The 20,105-nt window shown below is 38.6% G+C and overlaps 5 protein-coding genes across 5 annotated transcripts; 2 read left to right on the top strand and 3 right to left on the bottom strand.

Annotated features, from left to right (window-relative positions):
• Positions 1 to 60: 60 nt before the first annotated feature.
• Positions 61 to 3,487, top strand: LOC113677078 (protein mab-21-like). Its single transcript, XM_027193825.2, has one exon. The coding sequence runs from the start codon at positions 453 to 455 to the stop codon at positions 2,430 to 2,432; it is 1,980 nt and encodes a 659-aa protein (XP_027049626.2). The 5' UTR covers positions 61 to 452; the 3' UTR covers positions 2,433 to 3,487.
• Positions 2,991 to 12,566, bottom strand: LOC113677079 (uncharacterized). Its single transcript, XM_027193826.2, has 8 exons — positions 12,128 to 12,566; positions 9,447 to 9,689; positions 8,510 to 8,582; positions 7,475 to 7,576; positions 7,072 to 7,188; positions 6,751 to 6,919; positions 5,097 to 5,493; positions 2,991 to 4,785 (listed from the first exon to the last, which is right to left on the bottom strand). Exons 1-8 carry the CDS (start codon positions 12,256 to 12,258, stop codon positions 4,509 to 4,511), a joined length of 1,509 nt encoding a protein of 502 aa, XP_027049627.2. The 5' UTR covers positions 12,259 to 12,566; the 3' UTR covers positions 2,991 to 4,508.
• A 176-nt stretch (positions 12,567 to 12,742) lies between these two features.
• On the bottom strand, positions 12,743 to 13,773 carry LOC113677080 (charged multivesicular body protein 4c). Its single transcript, XM_027193827.2, has one exon. The coding sequence runs from the start codon at positions 13,683 to 13,685 to the stop codon at positions 13,038 to 13,040; it is 648 nt and encodes a 215-aa protein (XP_027049628.2). The 5' UTR covers positions 13,686 to 13,773; the 3' UTR covers positions 12,743 to 13,037.
• A 55-nt stretch (positions 13,774 to 13,828) lies between these two features.
• On the top strand, positions 13,829 to 17,289 carry LOC113677086 (N-acylethanolamine-hydrolyzing acid amidase). Its single transcript, XM_027193835.2, has 3 exons — positions 13,829 to 14,349; positions 15,290 to 15,647; positions 16,159 to 17,289. The coding sequence occupies exons 1-3, from the start codon at positions 13,866 to 13,868 to the stop codon at positions 16,388 to 16,390; spliced, it is 1,074 nt and encodes a 357-aa protein (XP_027049636.2). The 5' UTR covers positions 13,829 to 13,865; the 3' UTR covers positions 16,391 to 17,289.
• Positions 17,290 to 17,622: 333 nt separating this feature from the next.
• Positions 17,623 to 19,657, bottom strand: LOC113677087 (neuromedin-U receptor 1). The gene has a single exon (XM_027193836.2). It carries the CDS (start codon positions 18,739 to 18,741, stop codon positions 17,800 to 17,802), a length of 942 nt encoding a protein of 313 aa, XP_027049637.2. The 5' UTR covers positions 18,742 to 19,657; the 3' UTR covers positions 17,623 to 17,799.
• Between the last annotated feature and the right edge of the window lie 448 nt (positions 19,658 to 20,105).

Genomic DNA, 20,105 nt, shown 5'->3' on the forward strand with positions numbered 1-20,105 from the left:
GAAAAAATGATGCCAAAACAAAAACAAAAAGAATTAACGAGAGGACGGAACTGTGGTCAATTAATGTTTAATATGAGGATTAATGTTTCATAAGCGTGGAGAGTTTTTGTTCCTGTTACCACACCAATCAAATATATGTTATTTTATTCTATGAACGATTGATGTAAACCAATACTGTGAAGTCTCCCACACGTCTAGCAATGAAATTTATCTTCTATAAAGAATTTTCCGAGTTGAATTGCCGGCGTTTAATGTACTGAGCAATTGTCTGCACCATCAACGATTCTTTTGTTGTGAGCGTAAAGAATTTTGAAATAATACAGTTTTCTAACCACGCGAGTGAACAGCCGTTGTTGTGCTCAAAGATAACACAGTTTTTTTGCTCTCAACGACCGAAAAAAGTTTTGAGAACCGGATGCTGTAGTGGGTGAAACTACGCTTCATCATTAGTAATGGCGGAAAATTTCGAACTTTCAGCATCAGACAACGAGCACTGGTTAAACGGCTTTCTCCAACAAAACTGCGAAGAGGCGAGAAAACGAGTTTTAGAAGAACGAACTATGATGAATTTTGCGGAAGACGAAGGTTCTCAAGACGAATGTGATCTGTCTGGAATGTTCAACTTTAATGAATACGAAGAGTTCGACGAACAGAGAGTCTATGAAAATATAGATTTTTCGATTCTGTCCGAAACAAAACGTGCGACGTTCAACGGTGGTATATCGACTCCCGTGGGCGATACCTTCCACGACCTAGACGTAAAACCTGACATGGGTATTGTGGCATTGAACGGTAATGTATCGATTCATGAAGTTGAAAATCGATCAGTACACGACACTAACGATCGTCTATCGACTCCCAGCGACGACACTATTCGCTACCGAGAGGACTCTGATACGAATTTTTCGACATTCAATACATCGATTTTCAAAAGTGACAAACGGTCTGAATTGGACGCCAATAGTACTTTATCAACCCTCGAGGACGAAAAACGGTTAGAGAAGGAGGTTCCGCATAGTAGAGACAATCACTCCCTTATGAATGTCACGACCCTGGACGACAGCATGTTGATTTTCAAAGATAAAGGACGACACGACGCCACCCAGGATCCAGTTAATTCTATTCCACTAATTCAGACGGGCACGTTGTATTGTGATGAAATATTGACGAAAGGCGATGAACCACGAGCTAGCCTTGACGATTATGGAAAACGCGTTGGTAACGCGCAGCCACCTTCCGAGCACGCTCCGCCCACGACAAACAATGGAGAGTTAGCCTCGGGCTTTGAAACCGAACTGGTTGAGGTGCCAAGTATGGGAATAGCTCACCCTAAAGAACAACTCTTGAAGGCAATAAACGACTTCAACAAGAATGTGATAGAGATTCAGCGAGTTCGTTTTAAGCAGATGATGTTCCAGATCCAGGAAATAGTCAATGAAATCTTGGCGGAAGTAGAACGACTTGAAAACACTTTTAAGTTCCAAAGAATGAGCCCTGACAGTTTTTATGAAATGAAGTCGCAAAACGAAGTGGACATACTTGTTGTCCTGGAAAACATTTCGCACACAGAATTTATCATCGAGGATATGAAAACACCAACTGGATTTGCACGAATACGTATGACGTCAGCATACATGACGTCACTAGATGCAATGAGGTCATCAGATGTAACGTCAGAACCTAATATGGGGTCGTCAGGTGGCACCATTTTCCATTGGTGCACGGACACTGATTCTGGTGAGGTCTATTTCTCGCCTAAAAAGTTGTGCATGAAATTTGCTGCCTCAGTTTCTCGAGCAGCGGCGAAAATTTTACGGCATGGCTCGAGCCCACTCAGAAAGAAAGTGACGTTTTCGGACGGAGAAGAGACATTTCCTTTCGTCGTAAATCTAATACCTACAGTCGCCTGTCCGCAGACCTGGCCGCTGTGTGCGTACTGGCTCAGAAATTACACTAAACAATGGCCATCGCCACACGTCAAAGATGAGGTCATTAAGAGGGGAATGCATCTCGTTGCCATGGCGACTAGCCAAGAGTCTGATCCTCTATGGCGAATAAGCTTTTGCTCCGCACGTAGGCGTCTTCTCCAGGCTGATGGTGATGGAAAAAAGAATTGCTTGCGCGTGTTGAAAGTTCTCCTCGTAAAAGACTTGTTGAGACCCAAAGGCATCACGCCACTGTACCTAGAAAACATTGTACTATGGGCGAGTAGGAAGCACTGGCAAGAAGAGGAATGGGCCGAGTCTATGTTAGTCGACAGATTCTTGGAGATGTTGGTGGCGCTGCACAAATGTCTGGAAAATAAGGATTGTTATAACTTTTTTGTACCAACAATGAATCTTTTCAATGAGTTGAAACCCGATACTTTGAAAGTGTTGGCTTCGAAAGTTGAAGACATCTTGCGTGATCCCTTCAAATATCTGAAAACCTAGGGAGCCATAACCACCCCCTGACGTAGGACGTTTTGCTTGCTCCAGAGTGGCATGTTATATCAAGACAACTTTTCCTATTTTGGTTGTCGTTACCTGCATGACTGACATTGTACAGACACTGTTTTTTTTAAATTTCTAAACTGGATCACCTCTAATCATTCCTTGGGGTAAAAGTTTCAAAGGTCTTGATCTTAATGACACAGTGTAGGTCTAAATGCTGTCCTACGAGTTGGTAAGTATTAGAGTGCAATCCACTACCACGAGATTGTGTCCCACCAGCAGGGCCGTAAATGATCTCTTGAAGTGGCAAAAACTCATCTTTCGCACAATTTATTGGGGCTTTCTTAAATGATGGTCAGTGTAATAATTCCACATATACTTTCTGATAGCACCGACAAAAGCTTTTTTTCTGGAGTATACTTTGTCATTGACAGAAGTAGATTAGTGCAATGTGCAGTATGATATTCTGAAATATTTGCTGGTTTAGGGATACTCACACCTTCCCCCCCCCCCCTCCACCGCTTTTAGAATATTGTTTCGGAAAGACGGACAAATCTATTTGTGTTTTTTTAATCGGTTTATTTATCTACTCATTTAAAGTTATTGTATTTTTTTTCTTAGAAACTATCCTGTCACTACACTTGTTGCATGATCTCAATATAAGAAAGAACGCTTTTATCATATAAATTACACCTAAGTTGGGGAAATTAAATACTTGACGTCAAATAACTGCTTATTCTCCCTTGTTATTTAAATAAATCGAAAGATTTCTAAAAAATGTTTCACCTTTTGGCAAGCTCTCTCGTTAAAACACCGAGTAATGCGAAAACCAAAAGCAGTTTTGCTCGTAGGCTAGTAAGCTTTCAACTGTATCTAATTATATATTGATAAGATAATTAAAACCTGACCCAAATTACCGTTATGTTTATGTATTTTGTATGTTTTTTGCTATTGTTACATATTTCATTATTAATTATATACTTGAAGTAAAACATTGTATTCCGCTGTCAATCTGAACAGCTCATACAATAAAATGGCTAAGGAGAATTTCTCTCACTTACAATGCAATGGCTTTAAATCAATAATTCCGTCGGACTTAAAACGGAACTCAGAAAGACTGAGTTCGACCCATAACGCTACGTTAAAAAACTTATTTTCCTAAATTTTTTTTACCAGTTCTAGAAAAATTTAGCAAAAATGTTCCTCAAAGATAATTTCTCTTCAATTCAGTTCCTTAATCTCTTGAGTGTTTTTCTTAGTTATCTCTTTAACCCTTTTCACTCACTTGAGTGACCAATACAGAATTTCTCCTTACAACATCCACACAATATCAGGCAGAGTAGTGATGAGAATAACGAAAAACATCAAATAAGGAATTGTTAGTGAATCCAATACCAAATTCTCTGAACGAACATTGTGAGAGTTATAAACGAGATCTTAGGAGTAAGAGGGTTAAGGTTGTTCTGGCGGCCTAGTCCTGAAGTACTGAAATAAAAAAATAGCAAACTTTTATATAGGGAAGCTTTAAATCCATTTTGATAGCCAGGGTTTCAAAAGTGAGTAAGAATCATTATTTTTCTACTTGAAAATCTTTGGATACAAAATTTTTCCACTACATCCATTACATTTCAGAAACTAAGGGAAAATTTAGTTGCTCGAGAGGCCGTTTGGTATAGTTCTAGGCTGTTTTTCAAAAACATATTAAATGATATTTATAAACGACAGTGAAAAAGCAAAACAAACTATATTACTCCCTAAATTTTGAAATAGGTAGCTTCAAGGATACAGAGGTTATGTATTACACAAGGTCATCTCTGGCCTTGGCCAGCTGTGGATAAAATTTACATCTGAAAAAAGCCTTCACTTTTCAAAAAAAGGAAAAAATAACTTCGCAGGTTTTTCCAAGCACCAAGTAAACTCCTCCAAAATGATAAAGTCTAAGACTGATTCGATCTGACTTTGCGGCTAACTGTCCATTGTTCCAAACGAAACTGTTTGGGGATCGCTTGTAGTCGCTCTGTGAAAGAATCTTCTCCAACGCTGATCTGTATATCCTTGGCTAAGCGTGTTTAACTCTCAAACAGAAGTATCACCAGATTTGTGACCGTTACGTTGTGAGAACTTCCTGGTACCAGGAAAGCTGTTGTTTGAGCCATGAGCGCTGTGTGCATATAAATGCTCTTGTCTGAGAAGCAAACTTCTGAATAACGTGTCGAACCTCGAGTCCATGTGCTCGAGCATGGCCTGGAGCTTAGCTTCAACTCGCCCCATAATTCTCTTCTCTGCGGCATAGATGTTCGTGGTGATAGAGTTATAAACTGATAGACATCCGGGGCATCCGCATTCGGCGCACCTGAGTAACAATAGAAATGCATTTTGATAACATGGGCACTCTCTTTTTTAAAGGTGAAATGCTGCATTGTGTTAGCTTTTAGTGGAGTTGAGAGGGAAATTGGCGCAGACCTTTGAATGGAAATTCTGAAATCAGTCTTTCGGTACGTCGGCTGGCAAGTTTACTTCTACCAAAGTGAAACTCTAGGCAGCTTAGCTGTCCCATCAGTGTTGCAGTTACCATCAACACATCTCCTTCTCTATCCACCCCTCCCTCAACTGCCAAACGCTACCTCCCCCGACCCCTAACCTCATTATCATATTTGCCCTTACCTGGACTTACTCCCGGGATCCGAGCTGTCAGACGAAGCCTTCTCTAACGGAGCAGGCGCTTGTTCAGCCATAACTCGTTCTACAGCTCGCTTGTCTTCCAAGCAGAATGACTGCGCCCGTGGATTGATTGTAGTCTGTGTCGCTACAGGAAGCGCACTGCCGAGGGACACTGGTCTGGCTTTGCGCACCATGTTGCGGCTTGCACGTATACGTGACTGTAAGTAGGTTTCCCACCGGTGCTTAGCGAGCGTGGGTGATTCCGGGGTATCGGGTGCGCCATTTTCCACCGACAGAGTAGCAGAGTTCTCCGCTGATTCGGGTGACTTCTCAACCATCAAGCCTGCTAGCATATTAATAAAATCTTCATCGCCTTCTGGACTTCCTGGCATATTACGCGCTGTAAGGAAAACAAAAGATAAGTTGGCTATCTACAGCAATTTTAAATTGAGAGTCGAAATTCATCCGAGATTGATTTCGTTCTGCTTCGCGTCGCTCTGTGATTGGTTTTGTACCACTCTATCAACCAATCAGATGCAAAACTAAAACCAATCACGACTTGGTTGCCCTCGTTTTCCCGCTCTTTGAACGGTTTGGTTTTCATCGGCTCTTAAAGGTAATTTCCTGTCTTTCGATTGGCCATTGTCCGTTGTGATTACTTTGGTTTGGTTTTGCGACACTCAGTCTAAAGGGACTCTAGAAGTCGAAGTTGATTTCACCTAACTGCTATAACATTGAGAAAGTAAAGAACGTTTTAAAAAAAGCCAGTTCGGAATTATTTACATCGTTATAAATCATTTCATTACACAGACTGATGTTGAAAGTACGTTCCTGCCTCTTTCTATCAGACTTAGTCTCTCCCAATCAGTATAATTTTTCATTAAGCAAAAAATGATCAAACCTGTTAACCTCTAGATTGCTCTCAATCTTTTCACTTTGTATTACAAGTTTCATTACAGAAGACGGGCGAGGAATTGAATTATAGAAAGAAAACTCCAAAAAGGGGTGTTGCCCATGCCAAATATTCACAGCATAACGTTAAGGGAGCCTGCCTTCTTCAAAACGCGAACTTTATCTTGGAAGTAAAATCAGTGCACTTCTCAAAGCGTCTTCCAGGCGTTCAGTCAGTACAACGATGCACGATAGAAGCGGAAGAGTGAAATACCGAGGGGTGTTTGGGTCGGGTGGTGTTCTCTACGCAACTCGACCCGAATCGCCCTCGTTTTTCACTCTGCTGCATCTATTGCACCCTGAACTATCTGGAATAGGCTACTTCTAAGTGACTGGCGGAAACCAAATTGCTCCGCTTGATTCGCCTACACCCGGGGTTACGAAATCTTTAAGAAATTGTTTCGACGTTTGGCAAAACTTTCCTCAAATTGGAGAAAACCACAAAACATGAACATTGAAAGATGGAAAAGTATTAAAGATATTGAGAGGAGGATTTCGAACCAAGGTGGAAAAGGATGGAATAGTTTAATGAGGACTGAAAATTTTTAACTCACAAAATTTAGACCAAAGTCGTAGCTTGCAAGACGGATTTCGCTTTTTTTGAGGGGGGGGGGGGGAGGGGGGCGCGTTTTCAAGCAAGCGCAAAGTCCGCTCAACTGAAAAAGGGAAAAGACAACTTGTTCTGTAGGCTGAAAGTTCAACTCACACATTCTTTCTGCTTTCTCCTCCTCTTCCAGTTGTTTCGCTCTTGTCATGGCCTGTGATAAGATGCTAGTTTCACTCCCTGATAAATTCATGGCACCAAGGTGTTCAGGCAAAGACCCACTGCCATGGCTAACAGATCTGACATGCTCAGCGACACTTCTACTTTGACTCTGCCGAAAACACTTCATGATCAGTTTACCGAGTCCGATAAAAAGGTTCAACTTTGGTTACAAGCGTAAGAGATAAGTAATGCAAAATAATTGGTAAATATAGATCACTAAGCTACTTTAAATTATGACATAAAAAATACAATATTACCAACCATTTGCTTGCTTTCCATGGACTCCAAGAGTTGCTGAGCCTCTGGTGACAGTTGTTTACCCAGACTATCCAAATAGCTTCTCACATTAGAGATATCCACTTGGCCTGGTATCAAACCCTGAAAAAATTTGCATATCATTCTAATTTATCAGACAAGCTGAATGATAATCGCATCTTGATTCGTTTTTACTAATCAGTTATGAGATAGCAGTGCATTATGGGAAGATTGGGTGTTATGACATCATATACATTAATGGCTTTTCAGCATTCTAATTGACCGTATTTCCTACACCATGGTGTACATGTCTGCATTCAACTGACCGAATAACTTCCCAGAGAGCTTATTTTTGTCCTGTGTTTGGCTCATTTCCAGTAGTTGAAGTGTTCAAAATCAAAACTCTAACCTGCAAAGGCATTCCTGGGCTGGGAGGAAGTGTAGAGACTCTGGCAACTCGTACAACAATGGTCTGAAGTCTCATTGATTGCTCTTCCGCATATGATAGGAACTGGACATGAAAAATCAAAATCTTGTCAGCTATAATTTTTCAAATTGTTACTGTTAAAACTACAGTCTAATAGAAATTTTAAACCAGATAACAGACCCAATGCATGAATGGTAGACTCAATTAGTATTCTTTTGTAGTCATGTAGATTACCCCAACTAGCCTTGTCAGTATGTCTCAGGAAAAAATAAAAAAAAATCCCAACTCAAAGAAAGGCTGGTTGGGCTAATCTATATGAATTCAGTAGAATACCAATCTGGCCTGCCATTTATGCATACTGTCTACTTACATCTCTCCTAATTTAATTCTCAGGAAAGACAAGAAATCCTCAGTCAGTTATTTGTAATGCATTAATGCAGAATACCAAACTGATCGCTCGCATAGGGTCAACAAAACAATTTTAAATCATGGCAGCTGGTTTGTTTAATTCTGTAGTTATACATTGTATTGGAGCAAGAAGGGGGGGGGGGGGGATGAACCTGGCCAAGGTGACTTATTTAAGCTGTTAAGTATTTTAAGTGTATTTGCAGCCATGATATTATTTTATTTGAGTGAGAGAGGTTTGGGGGGGGGGGGGGGTTGTGAGCCTGGCCAAGGTAAATGTAAATGTAACTTTTTTAAGCTGTTAAGTAAAAGGGTCTTTGAACCTATCATATTATTAAGTTTGTGAGAGGTCTGTGTGAGAAGACTTTGTTAAAAATATGGAAACTGGTCCAAGAACTGAAGCTGGCTCACATTGTTAGGAAAGACAGGGCCAATGGTCAAGAAACTTGATTATCACCCTTGAAGGGATGATACCAAGTCAGTGAGTTTCAAGAAAGGGGTGGTTGTTGATACATCTTTTATGGTGCCTTGATAATGGTTCCCATTCTTTTGAAAAAACTTAGGTTTTCTAACAAGAGGCTGCCCTCCTCTCCAATTTACGCTCTCACTTACCTTAACTAAGCATCTGCAAGTTCCATGAATGAACTCAGTCAAGTCAAACTCAGTTTCAAATAAGGATACTTTTCTGGGAAAAAATACAGCATGATAAAATTAATGTGAAGATACTTAAAAATAATTCATACTCATTGGAAATGATTGTGTAATAAATACAGCTGTAAAATAATTTTGCACAAAAGTGACTGCCACATCTGTTGTAGAGTGTTTTGCCTTAAGCCTTAACCCTCAAACTCACATGAGTGACCAAGACATAATTTCTCCTTATAGTATCAATACAATATCAACCAGATAAATGATGAGAATAAAAAAAATATCAATCTGGGGATAATTAGTTGATCCAATACTAAATTCTCCAAACTAACATTATAAGAATTGTATGGTTAAGAGTAAGGAGAATTACAAATTTCATCTGGGAGTTAAAGGGTTAATCCTCGAAGAGTGACTGGGATATAATTTCTCCTTAGCTAAATCAAACTGTAAGTTCATGAGAATAAGGAAAATGATGGCAACTAAAGGAGCTTATGATGTCAAGCAAAATTCTCCTTTTCAGTCCCATAGAAAATGTAAAGGGAACAGTGTGGAGAATATGAACATTAATCAGGTTAAACATTTCTCTGTGATTCTGTTAATGGCTTTAAGTCTAAGATCAATTTTGTAATTCTCCTTACTGTCAACCATACAATTCTTATAATGTTAGTTCAGAGAATTTAGTGTTGGATCAACTAATTATCCCCATATTGATATTTTTCTTTATACTCATCACTTATCTGGTTGATATTGTATTGATATTGAAAGGAGAAGTTCTTTCTTGGTCACTCATAAGAGTTAAGGGGTTAATGATTTATGACAATTATCAGATAAATTTACCCCAGGATGGAATAAAATACCAAAGTGCATTGATTATGGTCTAAAAATAATGTGATCTTCATACCTTCCTTTGCGAATTGTAAGCATGATACCCTTCGCTGTTCTTTCATAGTTTTCATCAACATACAGCTCAACATTCCTTGCTTCAGAGACAATGACGATGTTTTTAATGTAGAATTCCTGAGCCATAGGGTGTGCTGTGAAGCTCATTTCACATGGGACTACATCACTGTGTGGTTTTGGTTGGGTTAGGATCACACCTGCTCCAGCTGTCTGAACACACCCCACAACAAGCTGATCCTGAGCCCTATGGAAAAGAAAAACAAAATAAACATACAGGAAACTGTAAAAGAAAACTGCCTAAAACATACAATAAAAATACAAGCACAATGGCTTAAATATGCTCCCTAGAGAATGACAGGAGATAGCTGTGAAACCAGTGTCACACTTGACTACATATCATAGAACTGCGCAAATTAAGTTTAGATTCCCTTGTTCTTTGATTCTCAGTTCTCAATCCTTGCTTCTCAATTCTTGATTTTTGATTCTTGATCCTCCAATTAAGTTTTGAGGATTGAGGATCAAGTCTCAAGTCAAGATCGTCAACTTACTATTACATTTGTGACACATGAAAAAGGTACTTTCAGTTTAAAGTATATGTAATGCATGAGTTTTTCTAAAATTTGTGCATGAAACAGGATTAGGACCCAAGCTTGCTACCTTCTTAGAACTGGGTTGTATCAAAGAGAGATAATTAACATTAAATTCCATCACAAGCATGAGAGAAAGAAAAAAGCTGGGTTGTTCTACCAACAGAGCTAAATAAAACTTGTTGGTAAGATGGGTTATACACTAATTCACATGCATAATGTTAGCTACAAACTGTAGTATCAGCAATAACAAAAGCATGAGGATAGAGAAACTTATGAACTGTGTTGCTGAAATGTATATCATGAATGTTCAGTAGAAAAAATTTTGGATGTTTCATCACAAATTTACTGCAATACAGCTTTGAAGAAGAAGTATATTACTGTACTTCTCTCAAACAACACAATTGTCATCTTCCCTAATGAAAAATACATTTTTCTCTGTGGTTTGAGACAAGAGAAAAAAGTAACCTGAATTTTTGAAAATTTTTTCAACCCTTGATATCCAAACATCAGAATCCAATTGTCAGTCTACAAGGACTTTACAATGAATAAATTATAAATCAGGAGTTCACTGTAGAATAACTTACTTCTAGTTTTAAGTTGTTTTAGCTCTTTACACCCTAAAATCAGTATGCATATTTGCCATGCTGCTCCTAATACACTTTACCAATCAAAAGCTTCTTTTGTTGGTGATCATTTCATTTATTCTCATGACCTTAAAGTGTGATTCAGGGGTGATTTGTAGGGAGAAATTTGATTCTAGTCACTCTGAGGATTTAAAAGGTTAATAAACATTCCAATGTTACATGTTAGTGAACAATAACCATAGTGCAGTTCAGTACCATCACAAACGTTGATCGAATGTATATCACAATGAGATAACAGGAAATGGAACAGTGAGACTATATTTGATCATATTCAAAAGAAATTTTCCCACGCCATATGTCAACCACATTTAGCAAACAAAGAAATATGTTTGCATTTAAAATACAGATTAATTGTTTACAGAACAAACAAATCTGGATAAGTCTACTTTTTAAATTTGCCACCAATGGAAAAAATAATTTAAAAAACTTGTAGAAAGAAATGGGTTTATTCGTTGTGAATTGTAGGCTATTTGCATAGTTGAATTTCTCTCACGCATGAAGTGAGCACACTCGTTTTTTTAGATTTAGCTATAAAGTATCGAAGTTATTTTATACAAACTCTACAGGGAGGTTCCAAAAATTTTATACATCCATGGTTTAAACGACATAAATTAACATAAAAAACCCACAAGAATGCACTTTGAGATCCTTGGACAAGAAAGGAAAGACAAAAAGCCTTTTAATCCATGTTTATTAAGGCATAAAGATAAACATCTGGTAATTGTCTCTAGAATCCTTCTTTGACTAAAATTGCTCTTGACCTTCGTCAAGATATCGAGGAGATGCTTTTTCGTTTCGATCCGCCTTATCAACAAGAAGAACGGTTGGAAGATCGACGATATCACGGAAATATCTATAATATCGTCGTAAAAAGTGAAAATATAAAATCCATTGGTTAAACTGTATTCTTTATTGTGATAAAACGTATTTAAAGTGCTAACAGAGTATTCGTGGCGTTCACTAAGGTTAAACGTAATTGTGGTAGCGCTGCTTGCTTTGGAATGAACTTTCATGATGTGTGTTCTTGAACGAAAAGGAAATTGTTTGTGATAAAAATTACCATCGCGTGATAATAAATTCAACCAGAGTTTTACAAAGAAGGACCTCCTGTGATTTCACCTGATTTGTTTGGTTTCTTTATAAAGGCAAAAGTTAACCTGCACTCGCCAAGAGAAAACGAGACAGTTCATCATAAGAGATTTTACATTGTTACAGTGTGCTTATCTAAGCACCTCAAAGGATTAATCGAATGAACCTGTTCTTAGAAAGCACGAATCACCGTGATCGATTTTATCACAAAACACAGTGGGAAATCAAAAAGGATATCAGCCTAAAACTGCGATTTTTATTGACAAGTTATCAAAGGGATAAACTTCACCTGCAATTATTATTACTGTTAGTGCCGTTATCATAGGTAATAAAACAGTGATGTTCGATCTTAATCTCACCTCGTTTCGCTGTCGCCTACAACATGAAACACGGCTGACTGCACAGCTTGTATATCCCAGCCTTCTGGATAATCCCACGAAAAGGCGATCTGAAATCTCGCCCAAAAGCTCGATAAATCCTCTAGATCCATTTACCAGTTGATTGCTCCACAGGGCTCTTCGATCAATGCGATGGTTTGCTTTCAGCGATGATGGATCGCTGCCCACACATGGCGCTACTGAAAGCGAACGAGATCAGACAACGAAGAGGCGCCTAATCCTTTTATACAAAACAAAGAACTTGCACGCATTCAACGACGAAGCATGAAGCTTGTCAGGCTTGTTTTGGTTTATGAAGTTGCGGGCTTATGTCAAACAAAGAGCAACTCAACTTCCGATGTGATAAATAGGAAATTCTGTGTGCTGCGAAAGCGCGAAATGGAAGACAAGCTAGTGCTCAGGCTACGGCCGCGAGGTGACATATAGAAATATGGAATGGACTCATACAAGGTGGAAACTAGAACGAAGTCTGTGGAATTTTCAGCTTTGCATCTGATTAATCAGGCTTTAGAAAAATAGAGCCATTTCTTCCCAAATTGGATTTGCAGTGTACTGCATAAAATACATGAATCACAGTTTTATTTCATTGTATCACAGTTTTATTTTATTTCTTTCTTGAACAACTCTTGCGTTGTATCGTAACAATCTGTCAAAATTAATTAACGCTTCTTTCCCAGTGCACATAAATTTTAATCTGGAAGCGGCATAAATACGCTTTAACACGTTCATTGTTTTGCAGTTAAGGTACATGCTTAGCTGATACTGTAAAAACTCAATTTTCTTTCAGAAAGCCATCTTACGGAACATTAAACTTCGTTTACTTCAGAAGAGTCTGCGATTAATAATGTGTTCTACATAAAGTTCTCAGTTTTTACATAGCCCAGGCCTCGAGATCTTTCAGGTCATCATCATCACGCATAGTTTTGTTTTTCATTAACGGATCTGTCGATGGAACGTTCGGTAATCCTGCGTTAGGACGTTCCATTCCAAGAAGTTCTTTGTTGAGACTTTCTTGTTCGATGGCTTCCAATTCGGCTTCGAGTTCTTCATCATCGAAGTCTTGATTCAGACCTACACCACAGATTGCCTCCGAAATCTCTTTAGAAATTTCTGTCTGTTCTTGAATATCATCCATAATGTCGTGAACATCCTCCACATCGAGAACTTCATGAATGCTCTTCAGTGTTTTAGCAGCATAATTCATATTCTTCAAAACTTCGGTGTTTGTGTTAGCGTTTTCCAAGGCTTCACGCTGAAATTCTATGGTCGATAAAGTTCCATCAATCTGATAAAGCTGTTTTTCAAAGCGTTTTCGCCTTTTCAAGGCTTGCAGCGCAATTCTCTTGTTCGTTTTGGCGTGCTTTTTCGCTGTTGCGTTCTCCATATCGATTTTTTTCTCCAAGAATTCTTGCTTTTTCTCCAACATTTCCTCGGTCTGTCTCAGTTTTTGGATTGCATCTTCAGTTGTCGGAATATTTTCCTTATTCTTACCTCCAAACATTCGCTGCAATACGCTCATTATGGCAACGAAAGACCAGAAAAAAACTGCTGATATTTGATCGATCCAGAAACCAACGACTGCTTCTTTCAAATTGTGCGCTAAAAAAGGAAATGAGTAACGCGTCAATCAAATGTCACGAGGTTTGGTTCTCCGATTACTATCGATCTGTCACGGTTATTCTGGAAACCGGAAGTCAGCATGGTGTTCAACATGGCGGTACGGACGCTGTGTATTGGCTGCCTTTTTGTGGTATTCTTCAGCTTCAAACCCACTCAATGTGAGCCATTTCAAGCGCCAAGTTATACCATTGACCTCGATCTTGCTCCAGAAGAAAGATGGCTCAATATTACCCAGAAATACCTGAAATACACTCCGAAGATTTTAGCAAATCTGCGAAAGAAGATTCCACCGTTTGCAATACCGCTTGCAGAAAAGCTTGCTGTTGTAATTGATAAACATTTCCCCGAGGAGTATAATAAAGAGATGATGGGTATATCAAAGGGACTTAATCTAAGCTTTTCAGACACAATACTTCTCAACATTTTATACGACGTAACAGCTTTTTGCACAAGTATCGTTGCACAAGACAAGGATGGAAGTGTTTTTCACGGAAGAAACCTGGATTACTCTTTTACAGATACGCTGCGGGATATAACTTTCATATCCAACTTTCAAAGCAAAGGTAAATTATAGATTATTCTTTAGACAGTAAGTGTGCGATTCCTCTATCATGTTCACATTCCTCGCACTGTTGTATAGCTCAGTGGAAAAAGGCTATGGTAGGAAATGACTGATCCGGTAAATAGGCAAGAAAGCTTATTTTGAGTGACAATGACAGTCTTTACAACTCAAGGATTATGTGAATTAAAGGTTCCAATTTATAAGCTTCCAATGCGTTGATCAATTTGAAGAGTTAACGCCACTTGGCAATCCCCCCCCTCCCCTGCATTCGGACTTTTGGAGATTAAAAATTCAAAATTCCTACTCCCTGCGGGGAAAAATTGTACTTGAATGCCCTACTCAACGACAATTTTTTATTGGAGGGTTCTTTGTGTGATCAATGAATGTTGTAGTATCTAGCAAATTCATGTGATAGTTTTTGGTGCTGCTGTTGAGTTTTGCACTTGTAAGCATCATTCCTTGATGTAAAAAATTATCACATCATGTTGCATTTAGCAACTAAATGCAATAAATTGAATGATCATATTCAATATTGTTTGAGAGAGATTGTCATTAATTTTTCAGCCTTTGTTCATTCACTATTCAATAGCACTTCATGCTCTGCAGACAACAACTGTTTTACAATAAAGACAAGATCAGCAAATGTGACTTTCTACTCATTGACCAGAGTTGATTTGATTATTGAAGCCTTTAAAACCTGAAATGCATAACCTCTTAACCCTTTAACACCCATGAGTGATCAAAATAGAATTTCTTCTGACAATATCCATGCAGTATCAAGCAGACAAGTGATGAGAATAAAGAAAAATATCAGTTAGGGGATTATTTATTGTTCCAATACCTAATTCTCCATACTGTTATGATACAAATTGTATGGCAAACAGTAAGGAGAATAAATAGTGGGATTTGGGAGTGAAACAGTTTATCATTGGTCTTTATAGGTAAGGTGGTGTACACTGGTGTAACATTTGCTGGCCAGGTTGGTCTTTTGACAGCACAGCGACCGAACAGTCTCACAATCAGTCTGGATGAGAGGGACCGGGGTCACATATGGGATAATGTCTTTGAAGCTATCTTTAATAAAAATGCAATTCCTGTTACATTTCTGATTCGAGATGTGGTCAGCACAGAAGGAATGGACTTTTCTCAAGCTGTGAAGAAAGTATCTCAAGTGTCCCTGATAGCAGCTAGCTATCTCATTTTAGGAGGAGTTAAAGTTGGGGAAGGTGCTGTGGTAACACGAGGTAGAGAAAAAACAGCCGACATCTGGAGGCTGAGTCAAGATGCAGCAAAGGAACCGTATGTACTTAACAAATAGATGCCATTTTGGGGTACATAATTTTATGTTTAGTGATATATCTCAGGTTATGTCAAAATGTGGAAGAAAACAAGAACACAAGAAAGAAAGTTGCACATAACATGGCCAAGTTTGTCACTGATACTCTAACCCTAAGCATTTTGGTGTCTTCTGTGATCTATTACTTTCCAGATTTACAGAGCCACAGTAACATGGAACCAAATGAATATATTTTATAAAAGAAAAAGAAAAAGGTTGTTGCTGGTGACATCATTTTTGTGTCTGTCCTTCAATAGGTCATAAGTAAGAACCAATCAAATGGTGTGTAATTCAGCTTATTATATACTAGTAAATACAAAGAGATTATGCAATTTTGAAACTTTAGAAAAGTGAGGAAGTACATGTGAATTATGAAGTTTGAAAAGGACTTTACTTTTGTCTTGAACTTTACAAACTGTCCTTATATGGAAGGTTACATCTCAGGATTGAATCATTTTTGTGTTGAATATGCAGGTGGTACCTTGTAGAGACCAATTATGACCATTGGACCACACCTCCTCCATCAGATGATCGCCGTGACCCAGCTGAGAAGGCATTGAAAAAGTTGACTCAGGCAAAGCTCACCCCTGATGCACTGTTCAGTGTCATGTCCATCCATCCTGTACTGAATAATAAGACTGTCTACACAACTATCATGCAGGCAAAAAATGCTGATCTATTCAATACTTGGATTCAGACGCCATAAGATAACAATCTTGTATTCCTTGGTGAGCCACTTATTTTCGACTTGGAGATAATTCAAGCTTAACCCTTTACCATTGATCCTAACATTGGTATGCATATTCTCGATACTGTTCTCTATACATTTCTACATTACCTACAAGGAGAGTTTGTTTGAAAATCAAGAGCATCTTTTGTTGGTGATCATCTCCTTCATTCTCATGACCTTAATGTTTGATTCACGGGTGATATTGTAAGGAAAAATTAGATGCCAGTCACTCTTAGGGATTAAAGGATTAACCCTTAAGCTCCCATGAGTGATGACCAAAACAGAATTTCTCCTTACAATATCAATACAATTGTGAATTGTTAGTTGATCAAACACCAAATTATCTGAAGTAACATCATAACAATTGTGTGACAGATAGTAGGGAGAATTTCTAGTTACATATTGGAATGGTCAGTTGCAAACTAGGAAAAGTATGCATTGTTTTGCATGTAATTGTGAAAAAAGAGAAGAAAACAGAGTGCTAAAGAAACTAAATTTTTGAGACAAATTGGATCACATGAATGTTAAGAAAAATGAAGCAAGTATTCTTTGCAACTTATTTTCAACATAACAAAAAGAATGGAAAAAATTGTTTTTTAAGTAACACTGAAGGTAGCTTCAACAGTATGGATAACACAACTTTAACAATTATAACATAATATATGTTTCAGTTTCGTATTGAAATTTTTTATCGTCTTTTTTATATCAATATTTTATGATGAATAGTAACGACTGGTTAAGTCTGCATAATAACTGAGTTAAGCACTACTCGAGAGTTAAGGAAGTGGATGTGGTTGGGAGAAAATCAAGAAAATTGACTGTTAATTTTTTTTCCAGAGAATGGCGAAGTCAGAAATAAATTATTGTTAGTGGAATGATCTTTTTCACTTTTTCACAAAAAATGCACTGAGTGCACTCCCGTGTCCCCGTTCCCCGTTCTTAATTTTTTTGTTTTGTTTTTCATTCCCCGTTCTCCGTTCCTGATTTTAGTAACATCCACAGCGGGAGTGGCGGATAACGCTTTTGCATGAGGTTCATATGACTCTCATAAGGGCCATCAGTCTCTTCGATCGATTCTCTCTTAACCGTGGTGAAGATTGCTTTGAAAATTACCGTTACGCTTGCAGAACACATGAAACAGCCGTATTTATCTCTTTGCCAATTATCCATCTGTTCGTAAAGTATTCGAATGAGCAAAATCAATTATCTTAGCTTGCAATGCTTTATTAGATACAACTGAATAATTTACACTTATAGACATATTTTTTTATATATTTACAAAAAAGGTCGTGCAACGAATACCAGTAGTCTGGAGGATGCAGGCGCTCCTAAAATTCCCAGCGTGTCTTAATAAAAAGTATAGTCTATGATCGATCGCGAAGAACTTAAACCTTTGTGGGTGGAAATTTGCTAGAGCGATCCCTTAGGAATACGTGGCGATACTTGGGCAATCTCCATGCATACACAAAGGGATTTAAGGCAGAATTAAGGAAAAGAAATCGCGAAAACACAATCTCCAACTTTCTAAAAAGTATTGATCGTTTGCACGACTGGCAAAAGTACATTAGATGTAACGCAACGAATTCAGGTACGACTGTCACGTAGAATAACACCAACACAATCAGAATTGTCACGACCATGTTCCTTTCGCGGTCTAACGCTTGTTTGCTTTTCATCGTGGCGGTGATTCCAGCTTCTTTAAGTTCGCGTTTCCTTTTTCCCAAAGCGAGGAAGACTTTACAGTACATGATTGTTAACAATATGGCGGGGAACGATGCGTGAGTATGCGCATACACGATCTTGAATATTTCTTCAGGAACATTTGTTAACGGTAGAAAGCACAGAGTCGCGGCAATTCCCCAGATACTAGCGATGCAAATCCTAATTCTTTCCTTAGTCATGTTGGTTCGGTATTTAAACGGATGCATTACAGCAATGTAGCGATCGCAGGACAGAGCTATGATAGACCCACTACTGACAAACAGTGATAATCCAAGCACCAAACGGATTATAAGATCCAGAAACTCGGGAACGTCCAAACCTTGATATCGATAAACATCTTTCACGCCTACAAGAGTACCAGCAATCAATCCAACCGTTAGATCAGAAACACACAAGTTTGCGATCAGCAAAGACGGAGGCGTCTGAAGTAGGCGACGAGTGTCACGACTAATTGTCCACAATAGCGCTCCGTTCGCTGTTGTAGTAACCACGGACAGAGTGAAATCCACCACCGCTAGAACGAGAAAGAATATTGGGCTAATCATCGTCAATGGATCATCTGTTGTTTGTACAGAATACTTCGGTGAAGAAATTGTATGCTCCATTGCTAAAGTCAGTTCGGTGAGTTACATGTACCGACGCGTTACAACCGATGTATTCGATTTTAGAACGCAAATGGGAAAAGTATTCCTTGAAAACTGCGATGAGCTGATTTTGTTTATCTTTTAGTCCTTACAGTCCACTGTTCAGCGAGTATATTTGACTGGTGCAATCAAGGGAATGAATGGGCTATTTAGGCTTTTATCTCACGCTGGATGCGACGTGCTTCTTCGAAAACGAGGAAGCCAGCATTCATAGTATGACGTCAATGAAATATTTGCTTAAGACTCAACTTGGAAATTTTGTTACAAGCCAGCGATTCGTAACAATTGTTTGAAAGAAAGTTAATTGCATGACAAAGAAAACGGCTAATTTTAATACAGGTTACGTTAACTCTCTTTTGTATTTATTTTGAAATTCAAGTGTCAGCCGATGTAATTCCGCCAAACCTCTTCCGGTTAAATTGATCGTTCTAAGAAAACATACCAGTCACTTAGTGTCACCCCAACAGAGGATCCTGAAAGTAACCCTCCGAAACATTGTAAACACAGCAGTACTTGGATTCTTTTGACAATTCAACCTAGAAAACTGCCCGAGGATGGGTATTTCAAAACAACCTTACTTCACTTGATTGTTCAAGCGCGTCTTAGTTGACTGCAGTCACGATTTCCGCTTGTTTCTCCTGGGTGGGGGTAACGGGAAGGAAGCACGGGATCGTTTCCCGTACAGTGGCTAACTAGTAATCGAGTCTTAAAATGTTTCACCCTAATTCTTCCCGCGTACGACTTAACGCTTATGTCTGTGTAAGGGAGGTTATATTCATCGATCAGATGATCAAATAATCATTCAAAATATACAAGAACATTTATTGCGATGAAGGGACAGGCGGATACCAAGATCCTGAAATTAGTTGATCATTAACTACAAGCGAACGTCACCGTTGTTGTCGTGCTTAAGTGAAGTCATCGCTCTCGACCACAAAGTAGCACAGTTTGTAGCCATACGTGAAATTCAATTACTCAACTCCAAGTCCCACCAGGAAAATACTCTGAACGTCACTACTATAGAAAGGCCATTTATCTGTTCTACCGAAATCAGACTCACTTCGACCGGTATCTCATGATATAACAATGACAACGGCAGGTTCAGAGCCTCGGAATAAGAAGCTAGCACCATGAAAGATCATAATGGGAAAATTATCCCCTGATGAGGTCATCTTTCCTTATGCTGTGGCTAGTAATTTCCTCTCTAAAAGAAATTAAGCTATTGCAACTCACATGAAATGCTTTAAACGTCATCTTTTTCCCCTTTGTTTGATGTGAGTACATGTGTGACTGCGTTTGCGTCGTCAGCGAGTTTCAGGCTAAAC

Source organism: Pocillopora damicornis, chromosome 2 (genome assembly GCF_964200805.1).
Source record: "Pocillopora damicornis chromosome 2, jaPocDami1.2, whole genome shotgun sequence".
Classification (NCBI taxonomy): domain Eukaryota; kingdom Metazoa; phylum Cnidaria; class Anthozoa; order Scleractinia; family Pocilloporidae; genus Pocillopora; species Pocillopora damicornis.

Bases quoted from the DNA above. Each gene is read 5' to 3' on its own strand.
- LOC113677078 (XM_027193825.2), top strand. From the start codon at position 453: ATGGCGGAAAATTTCGAACTTTCAGCATCAGACAACGAGCACTGGTTA.
- LOC113677079 (XM_027193826.2), bottom strand. From the start codon at position 12,258: ATGGATCTAGAGGATTTATCGAGCTTTTGGGCGAGATTTCAGATCGCC. The intron at 5,494-6,750 runs GTGAGTTGAACT...TTTTCCTTACAG, and splicing joins GGAGAAAGCAGAAAGAATGT to CGCGTAATATGCCAGGAAGT. The intron at 4,786-5,096 runs GTAAGGGCAAAT...ATTGTTACTCAG, and splicing joins GATCCCGGGAGTAAGTCCAG to GTGCGCCGAATGCGGATGCC.
- LOC113677080 (XM_027193827.2), bottom strand. From the start codon at position 13,685: ATGAGCGTATTGCAGCGAATGTTTGGAGGTAAGAATAAGGAAAATATT.
- LOC113677086 (XM_027193835.2), top strand. From the start codon at position 13,866: ATGGTGTTCAACATGGCGGTACGGACGCTGTGTATTGGCTGCCTTTTT. The intron at 14,350-15,289 runs GTAAATTATAGA...TGGTCTTTATAG, and splicing joins ATCCAACTTTCAAAGCAAAG to GTAAGGTGGTGTACACTGGT. The intron at 15,648-16,158 runs GTATGTACTTAA...TTGAATATGCAG, and splicing joins CAAGATGCAGCAAAGGAACC to GTGGTACCTTGTAGAGACCA.
- LOC113677087 (XM_027193836.2), bottom strand. From the start codon at position 18,741: ATGGAGCATACAATTTCTTCACCGAAGTATTCTGTACAAACAACAGAT.